This window comes from Lycium ferocissimum, chromosome 5, assembly GCF_029784015.1.
Source record: "Lycium ferocissimum isolate CSIRO_LF1 chromosome 5, AGI_CSIRO_Lferr_CH_V1, whole genome shotgun sequence".
NCBI lineage: Eukaryota > Viridiplantae > Streptophyta > Magnoliopsida > Solanales > Solanaceae > Lycium > Lycium ferocissimum.
In genome coordinates this window covers 55135669-55145799 of record NC_081346.1, presented here as the reverse complement: position 1 = coordinate 55145799, position 10131 = coordinate 55135669, and the positions used below count along the sequence as shown (strand labels likewise).

Here is a 10131-nt window from a genome sequence, read left to right as displayed (position 1 = left end):
CTAGGTCCTGTACAATTTTTTTTTAAAGAACTGTTAGTTCCAGTTTTTGATTCAATATGAAATGAATCGTACATCATGATTATTGCATTCAAAACATTTCCAATTATCTCTAAGAATTAAAATATCCTCGAGCTTAGAAAGGTTAAATGAGAGGAACTACAGAACTGAATCCTAATAACAGTTGCCTCACAAGGCAGAAACTAAAACAAATTAACATTCTGTTTCCAAGTCCAGTAGGAAATATTGTCAAGAGATCAAAGTAGCAATTAAGCAGACAATCAAAATGATCGACATCACCGCACACACCCAACATAACCATGTCCTTCCCTTCTTTTGGTCTTTGCTTAGCATAGAAAAGATTGTTGGTTCCACTACCGATGAAGCTTCCAGTAATGGCCACATTATGTGTTATATCACATATTTTGGTACATTGGGATGATCTGAGTTAGTCATGATAAGTTAAGGACAAGGTTGTAATTTCTTCCAATTTTGTTAAAAGTGCATAAGTTGCATATTCATCTTTTCATTGGCATGGAGTGCTAAGGGTAAAATTGAAATAAGAAAAATTTGGGGTCAAAAGTGAATTATGAAAAGTTAGGCATTTCATGAAAATTAAGGGCTAGAAGTGAAATTTTTGAAACTAATTATTTCATGAAAATGGCCATATGTGGCCATGTGTGTGGTGTGGGCCATAGGGCCATGTGGATGAATTATATAAGTGGGATAAGATGACTTATTAAGTCATCTTCATCATTCTTCACCCCTTAGAAGAGTTGAGAACCTTGGAGAAAATTTTAAGGGCCATTCGGCTATGAAGAGAAAAAAATGAAGACCATGAATAGTAATCAAAACAAACTATTTCTTCTAGCTTTTCTACTAATTAGAAGGTCCTAAACAACATGAAGTGATTGTTGGAGCAAACAAATCCTTGGTTCTTGCAATTCTCAACCCTAGCCAAGTTGAAGAACTAAGAGGAAAAGGTAAGGTTTAATCCTCTTTTTATATGTTGTGGATGGTGTATGTAGGTTGTAATATGTGAAAATGGATGAAATTCATGAAATATGGCATGTTGAAGTGTTGGCCGTGGGTATGTAGTGGTGTGTAGGAATGAAGAATTAAGTGTATTGAGCATGTTTGTGTGTTGTTGTAGTGTGTAGAAATGAATGAAACTCATGAAATTGTGATGTTGGTGGTGTGCTCGAGTTGAATTCTCGGGGTTGTTGAATTTATAGGGGAAATCTTTGCCCAAATTTCTGTAAATCAAGTGATGGCTTGGAATCGAATTCTTCGATACTTACGGCTAATGTCGATGCCTAATGATGTTATTGTAGATTCTGAGAAGCCGAGGCTTAAGTTCAGAATAGCTTAGAAAACGAATGAGGTATGTAAAGCTTACCTTTCCTTCTTTTGGCATGTCTTAGATATGGCTAAGTTATGATATGTTATGAGCTTCGGGGGTAATTCTATTCTTAAAGTCCGAGCATGTTTACGATGCTTATTTGTTTCGTGATGTTGGCATCCTTATATGGTCAAGTTATGGTTTATATGTCTTGGTATGATTGGTTTTCAAATGTTGCATAAAAAGTTTGTTTTCAAAAGAGTTTTGTAACTACGAACGTCCGTAACTTTCAAGAAGAGGCTTGGATCGCTTTGATATCTTCGCAAATGATTTCATGATGAGTAATGACTTTAACTTTCATAGGCGGGCCCGGATTGGGTTGACGCTCGTCCGTGGGTCCCGCAACTTTCTATGTTTGGTTCTAACGACCTATTTTTGAAAGAATTTAATATGACTATCTTTCCGACCCCCGAGTATGATTACTTATTTATCTGTCGGGTTTGAAATGATGATTCTTGTACTTATGATTCCGATACGTAACTATGGTTTCTGAAATTCTATTTGATCCGTTCCCGAGTGATGTTCGGAGGAAACTTGATTTGAGTATTGTTTGGCTTGTAAATGAGGGCTTGTTTGATCATTCTGTGAGTCGGTAATAAGGATTTATGTGCATATGGTTTCTCAGTTTGTAAATGATGTGTTTTCCGGAGTATGATGTGTCCGGTTCGCCAAGCCCCTTTTTGGTCCGGAACCGTGTATGTATTATGGTGTTACGATGTGTCCCAGATGCCAGCCCTTTTGTCGTGTATATATGTATGATGTGTATTTCGAAATGTGATGTGATATTACGGGTATTTCGGTATGTGATGTGATATTGCCGCCGGGTATTTGTCCGGCGGTATGTGATGTGGTATTGCCGCTGGGTATTTGTCCGCGGTATGTGATGTGATATTGCGTGGGAAGATATGTGATGTGATATTGCCGCTGGGTATTTGTCCACGGTATGTGTGATATTGACCGCTGGGTATTTGTCTGCGGTATGTGATGTGATATTGCGGCTGGGTATTTGTCCACGGTATGTGATGTGGTATTGCCGCTGGCTATTTGTCCGCGGTATGTGATGTGATATTGCCGCTTGGTATTTGTCCGCGGTATGTGATGTGATATTGCCGCTGGGTATTTGTCTGCGTCATGTGTGATATTGACCGCTGGGTACTTGACCGCGGTATGTGTGATACTGACCGCTGGATACTTGACCGCGGTATGTGTGATATTGACCCGGATATGACCGCGATATGTGTGATATTGTGGATATTGACCGCGGTATGTGTGTGATATTTCCTTGATCGCGGTATGTGATATTGAGATACTTGACCGCGGTATGTGTGATAATAGATACTTGACCGCGGTATGTGTATGTGTGATATTGACCACTTTGGGTACTTGATCGAGATGTGTATATGTGATTTTGACGAACCGATTATGATCGGTCGGTTAATGCCAGCTAATACGATTTGTTCTATTTTCTATATATATGAGACGTAAACGTTTTACAAAAAGAAAGCTAAGTATTTTGGCATTCGGATTATCACATCCGTTGACGTACCGCCTATGTATGATTTGTACTTGTGTGCAAGCCCTTTGGTAGGATTTTTATGCTCATTTTTGTCTTACTTTGGTTAAGACCTCGTTTTCTCGTATGCCATGCTTTACATGCTCAGTACATATTCCGTACTGACCCCCTTTCTTCGGGGGCTGCGTTTCATGCCGCGCAGGTAATGTTAGCAGAAGATGTTCCAGCTGGGTTGGCGAGCTCCATTCCCTCCGGAGTGCTGCCGAGTCAGAGTGCTTTGTATGGTATCTCAAGTTGTGGTAGAGACTTTGCAGACAATATCGTGTGTATGAGGTGTCAGTTTTGTAAGCGGCTATGTCAGCCGATGTATCATTACGCTTATTGTTACAGATTTGTTATGACTACGAATTTCATTCGATTTGAAAAAAGATGAAAAGCATGTTTGTTTTCTGAAAATTTTCAGTATGTGCTTATGCTATGTTTTGCGGACCCAATATGATTATGAGTATTACGAAAGCCAGCGGGTTCGCTCGGCCCTCGATAAGGGTCGGGTGCCCATCATGCCCTATCGGAAATTAGGGTGTGACATTATGCTCAATGTCATCAATATGTTCACTTTGAGTCTTAACTGGAACAGCCATATCAAGAAAAACTTGATGAAGTTTATCCAGGCTCCTTTTTATGTCCATTACAGCCTCATGCCTATCTTTGTCCTCAAGATTCATCTCTCCTTTTTCTGCAAATATTTCAACTTTCCCACTTCCTTCCGACACCATCTTCTCAATCACTTCCTCTGTTGGCTCGTTACCTGTCTCATTGAAATATCTTCTTTTAAGGTAGTCTTTGTAATATGATAAGATTTTTTCCCTCAAAGCCTGAAAATCATTCATGATATCCCTTAGCTTGATCCTCAATGCATTAGTCATGTTAATTCTTGTTCGATCAACAACAATCCCTTCTGCATACGCCATTGATAGTTTCCGATTAGCGACATTAGATTTATCAAGTGCTTTAAGTTTTGCCTTGACAATCTTGGCTTTGCGAAGGACAGATACCATATCAGAATCTATTATGTCTCTAAGGCCACGAAGGATTTTCGGACCATGAGTAGTTTTTGTTTCTTCATTCAGATTTTGAAGATCAATTAAGAGATTAGTAATCTCTTCAATGTTACCCTTCACTGCCTCGATTTCAGGGAAGAAATTGGAAAGATTTTCTTCATCTGTACGACTGAGTTGGCCCATATGTAAGTCCCTTTCTGTTTCAAGATCCGAATGGGCTTGTTTTTTTAGTTCAACATAACTTAAGAATGATTTTGTCATGAGATTGTTCATCTTTACTCTAGTTAATGAAGATTCGAATTTCGAAGAGCTTTGTGTTCTTCTCTGAGAAGATGATGATAATGGTGCCTATCTCCCTCTTCTTGGAACTGTTTGGCAAGAGAAAGGGATAGAATTTTCAGGTGTTTCAAATATTTGAAAGTTTCACTGTCCTGTACAATTGCTGAAATAAAAATAATCTTGATGGGCAGTATCAACAACCATAATTTAAACCTCTCAGTTTCCTGCAAATAGGAGCACCTACTGCCTCTGATAATTGAAACTATAAATTGTAGGTTTGCTAGTGTAACAAGCTGCAGATTTTGTAAATCATGATTAGTCATATTTGTAGACTTGCAAACAGCTTGTATCACCTCATTTCCAAAACTAGGCTCAGTGATACAAGCAGCTTTCCGCCTTTTCATTCCATCTGGTTTTTGTGTGTTTCTTTTCCATTAGGATTTGTACATGATGGTATAAAAACCTCTTTACTAGCAGCCTGCTTGCGTTTTACTGATTACTTTTTTACTGATAGTTGCTTTAATTTCCTCACGTCCACATTTTTTTGTAGATATAGCTCGAGGAAAAGGTCGAGGTAGCGAAGGTCGTGTAGGAAAGTCCTCACTTAGGGGTGATTCTGCTCGTCATGAAAACATGCCTACCATTCCCATTCCCACCACAGTTAGTCCTCAACAAGGTGGTACGAGTTCCATAGGTGGGCCAGATCCTATAAACCATGTTCAAACTTTAGGTACGCCACTGATTCAAGCGTCAGATCAGGGTAGTAACCCAACAATCCCTGAATTATCTCCCATTGCACCTAATCTGAGCAGCTCAATAGATGAGGATACATCAAACCAGAGCAACACTATCAGCGAAGAAGAGTCCAGTAGTCGTCGTAGGCAGCGGACACTTACAATTGTTACTCTTACTCCTGCAGGGTTAGTCCATACTTGTATTTTTTTTAATATATAATTTGTGGTAGGCGTTGAAATAATGTTTTCAAATTTATGCAGGTTGGAACCTTCTAAAGAGTGCTCTAATACCGTATCCGCATCTTTCAAAAATCAACTTGATCCCAATGGAATCAATTGGAAAGGTGTCTCAGAAGATGCTAGAGATTTTTATTTTGGGAAATTCAAGGTATAACTTTCATCATAATTCGTTTTAAAAGTGTATTAGCTTTTTATTATTAGGATACTAATATTATTAGTTTACAAACTATTTTTAGAAGACATACTATTGGGACTCTTCAATTCCTGAGAGTGTAATCAGAAAACATTGGAATACTAAGGCAGCAACAAAGTATAGGAATTTCATTAGCAAAATTAAACAAAAAAGGATTAAGCCAGATTATGTGTCTGATAATGTGTGGGAACGTTGGTTGCAACATTGGGCAGATCCTAAGTGTGTTGAAAAGTCAGAAATAAATGCAAAGAATCGTTGTGGAGGGAAAGAAGTTGCTGCCAGGACTCACACAGGTGGCTCTATCTGCATTGGGGAGCATCGCAAGAGACTTGTAAGTATATATTTTTTCATACACTCTTAAATTTTTTTATTTACTACTTGAAAAATACTACTTGAAAATTGGTTTTTCAAGGTGGTTTTTTTGTATTCTTGATTCGGTTTACCTAGGTATATATATTGCTTTTTTCTTGATTACTATGTTGTTGTCTTTCTTGAATTATTTAGGTTTGTCTATTGTTGGTTATACTGCTGTTGTTCTTGGTGTCATTTTCTGAAATGAGTAACTTTTGCATAGGCTGTTGCAAAGGGTCGAGATCCAACACCGTGTGAGGTACATTTGCACGTCCATACACATGATCATGATGGAGAATCTTTTGTTGATGAGCGTGCCCGAGCTGTCCATGTAAGTTCAAAATTTTATAATTTCAGAATTAAACTAATGAAAAACTTAAGCCTTATATGATGACTTTAGTAAATACCCCGCTGCAAATATGCAGACAGTATTTTCTGGTACTGTGCCCTCAGCTTGAGATAACACTCTTAAGCAACTTACTGCAACGAAATCCTTAGCAATACCAATTGCACTTCACTTTATAGTTAGATTTGAATATGCTCCTTCAGATACTTTTTTTTTTGGCAAATAACTGGAACATTTTATTCACCAAGTAAACATTTGTACAGCTCAAGGAAAAAGGAAAACAAAAGGCAAACTGGGACTGGACATCAAGCAGCAGTCCCTTGTGCTCCATATCGTCTATACCTCCTATCTACATCACCTAGGGATAAAAGTTCATGCTATCTAATTTCTGCTTTAACCTCAGTCTAGTAGCACCACGCCCATGCACTTCCTGCACAATTTGCTTCACCATAGCTTCAATACTCCTCTGCCTTTGTTGAAACACCCTGGCATTCCTTTCCTTCCAAATCTGATAAGCAGTACCAGCAAGACACGTCCTGTAAATTTCAAAAGCTGAACTGTTACCTTTAGAATGTGTAAACTCCTTCAGATACTTAATAATTCCCTTATTGTGTTTTAATGGTATTGTATAAAGAAGTTAAAGAGTAGTCCACAATGGATTAGGCAAATCTTGACTGTAGCCTGCTTGTTCATGTGAGAATGGACAGTGAGTGAATGAGTTTTGAAGTTGCATGCCTATTTATACAAAGTTGTTGGATTACTTGAATGGCTCATTATTCTTGCATTGTTCTGCATGTTGAATTGTTGATAAGGATCTCTGCTTGGTCCCCTTATGAATGTGCTTATGCATAATTTGCTTTTTTGTTAGGTATATCAATTTTACTTTTTATTTATGAAGCTGCATATCCTATTGATGTTGGTCAATTAAGATTTACTTTAATTTTGCCTGATATAAACAGTCTACTAGACAGGAAGAACTGAAAAGTAGTATCAGTAATGATTTAAATCAGTAGGAAATAGCCTGAAATTGTCCTTTTATTTGTTGTTTAGGAACTCTAATTGTCTTTATTTTCATGTTCTAATACTTGACTATGAGACAATATATATGATCATTTATATCCAAGTTGTATGAAACTCTTTATCATGAGACTTCCAACGAAAAATGGATAAATATCTACTCCCTTATCTTTGGCATTCATTTCTCTTTTTATTTGGTAAAATTGAATGGTTAGTATTCTTGATGTTTTAATTTCACTACTTATTACAAGAAAGATATCAAGAAATATTAGGGGAAAAATCACAGTCTCAGTCTGATATTGATCAATGTGAAGCATATTACGAAGCAGCTGGGGGAACAAGGAAGAGAAGAATATATGGTCTTGGATCTCAAGCACAAAGTTATTATGGGCCGAATCTTTGCATCAATTCTGGCTTTAATGCTTCAACATCAGCACCACCTTCAACTTCTCAATCAGCACCGACAGAAAATATGGAGGAGTTATTGATGCGATTGATTCCTACACTGACTGATCGCTTGCTCCCTTTATTTATTGAGAAGTCATGCGGAGTGATTTCTTCACCATCACATCATCCAAATACTCCTATCGACAAACCATCAGTTGTGACACCCATAGTGCCTCCTCCTGCTACTGGTAACATTGACGATGTTGATCCTTTAGTTTCTGATGATGATCGTAGTCCTTCACCCATGCATTAGTTTTTTATGTTATCTGCTTTTTGTTGGAAAGAACAAAATTATGCACTAACAATACTTGATGGATGTGTGGGTTCTTTTGGTAGTTGATAGCTTGGTGCTATCGGTGTTTTGGACTTAACGATTAGGATTCCGCTATCTATTTTGAATCTTTTTTATAAATATTATTTTATGTGAATGTCAGTTATTTTTAAGGGTATTTATTAATTTATATTTAGTATGTTTCAACAGGTGTACTTAATAAAATAAAATAAAATAGAAAGTCGGAAGAAAAATATTTGTGACAGATTTGCGACGGATTTTGGTCGTTGCTAGAGGGAAAACAGTAGGCTACAGACTACGACAAACATTGTATTGTCGCTAAATGCAGGGCATAAATAATTCAAATATTTTGCAACGGATTAGCAACAATGGTTTTCGTCGCTAATTTACTAAAACAACGAAATGAAATATGAAATTAGTCACGGAATTCATAACAACAGCGACAAAATATTCCGTTGCTATAATGTGGAACGGATCTCATACGTTGCTACTCTGTCGCTAAGTTTGCTACGGATTTCATTTTTCTATCACTAATAGGTTAGCAACGCGCAAAATCATAACAGACGGCATTCCGTCGCTAATCCGTGGCAACACATGTTTAGTGACAGATATATGCCGATTAGCGACGGAATACGTCCGTCGCTAAATGCTATTTTTTTTTTGTAGTGATTAATTGCTTACATGAAAATAATGCTGCAAAGCTTCGTGTCTTACACATACACTATAATCTTTCCATTTCTAGGACGAGAGAGAAGAGAATTTTGCAGTCGGCGGCTAGGGTTTTAACGAGAAAGAGAAAGAGAGAGAAAGGGGAAGGGGGGGAGGGGTATTTTGAAAAAATAAAAAATGAAATAGAGGGGGGCGGGGTATAACCCTTTATCCGTTATTAGTGAGTTTGGCCAGATTTTAAGAAATTAAAAAGGCTGGCCCTTCTCTTTTTGTATACATATATATGCATACTAAGTGTATACATGTATATGTATATCTTGTGTATACATATATGTGTATATCTGGTATATATATAGAAAGATAATTAAATAAAGATTAAAATTGATGATACATTAATTATGGATAAAATTAGGAAATAATTATTTTATTTTATTACAATAGTTTAAAAATTGGCCAAATTGTGTTAATTGGCCTAAAATTGCGAACAGGGGCCTAATGGATTTTGATCCAACTAATTATTTCAATTATGGCCAAAGTTGGTCTTAATTGATATTAATTTAGCTGGTTATTTCAATTATGGCCATATTTGGCCTAATTAGCAGGTTTAAAAATTAAAATATATTAATGACCTTGATTAATTTATGCCAATGAATTTGGTTATTTCAATCAAGGACATTAAGAGGCTAATTTTACAAGAATGACCCCAATTTCCTTGAACCATGAATTGGTCAAATTAATTGTGTCCAAAAAAAAAAATTTAAACATCAAATTGCAATAATGACCACTTAATTAACCAATTAAAACATTTATAGATAATTATAAATAAATTTTTACAAATCACACAATTATGCAAAATTAAAGGTTGAAGGGTGAAATGGCTAATTAAATTACCCAAACTCCATGGATTAAAGGGAATAAAGTATTTGCTAATTTTGACTTTTGACAATTTAACAATTAAATAATGATTAGTGCCCTTTTTTCTTTGATTAAATCAAATGAATATTTTATAAATGCCATAAAAAATTCCAATTAATTTCTAAACAAATTTTTGATGTCATGAAAAACCCTTCACCAATTTAAATGAGCAAAATATTGCTCTGAGCAATTTTATAAAAATTATTTAAGCCCTTTAAGGTGCATAGCTTATTTTATTTATTCTCCAAGAACTCTGAGTAATTAAAGTAAATTATGGGAGGTCAAAAATTAGGTGTCAACAACTGTCCCTTCGGTGTTCGGGAATGGCGGGACCATCCCTGAGCAACGAAATTTGACTAACCGTAGTTTTTTTACTGACCCAGCTCATCTCACCCTTTATCTTTTCATGGAATTTTCACATACGTGGTCGGACCTCGGTCTCTGTGTTTCCTACATATCTCAGGTTATATGAGAATTCAGGCCACTTGTAGTTCGACTCAACTAAAGACTTTTAAGTGATTCAGAAGGAAAATTCTGAGACCCTCAGTGTTGTGACTGAGGTTCATTCCGGACAACTGTTAGAATGTGACCAACCCTCTAGTCTTGAGTTTTCCTACATATCCCTAATCTCGGGGAATCAGGTTACATTTAGTTTGACTCGCTGGAGAAGAATAT

At 36.6% G+C, this 10131-nt stretch overlaps 1 protein-coding gene and 1 pseudogene across 1 annotated transcript; one reads left to right on the top strand and one right to left on the bottom strand.

The window, feature by feature from the left end:
• Positions 1–246: 246 nt before the first annotated feature.
• On the bottom strand, positions 247–4246 carry LOC132058423 (syntaxin-112-like; annotated as a pseudogene).
• Positions 4247–4806: 560 nt separating this feature from the next.
• Positions 4807–8029, top strand: LOC132058422 (uncharacterized). Its single transcript, XM_059450925.1, has 5 exons — positions 4807–5172; positions 5248–5374; positions 5463–5750; positions 5994–6105; positions 7385–8029. The coding sequence occupies exons 1-5, from the start codon at positions 4886–4888 to the stop codon at positions 7831–7833; spliced, it is 1263 nt and encodes a 420-aa protein (XP_059306908.1). The 5' UTR covers positions 4807–4885; the 3' UTR covers positions 7834–8029.
• Positions 8030–10131: the final 2102 nt, after the last annotated feature.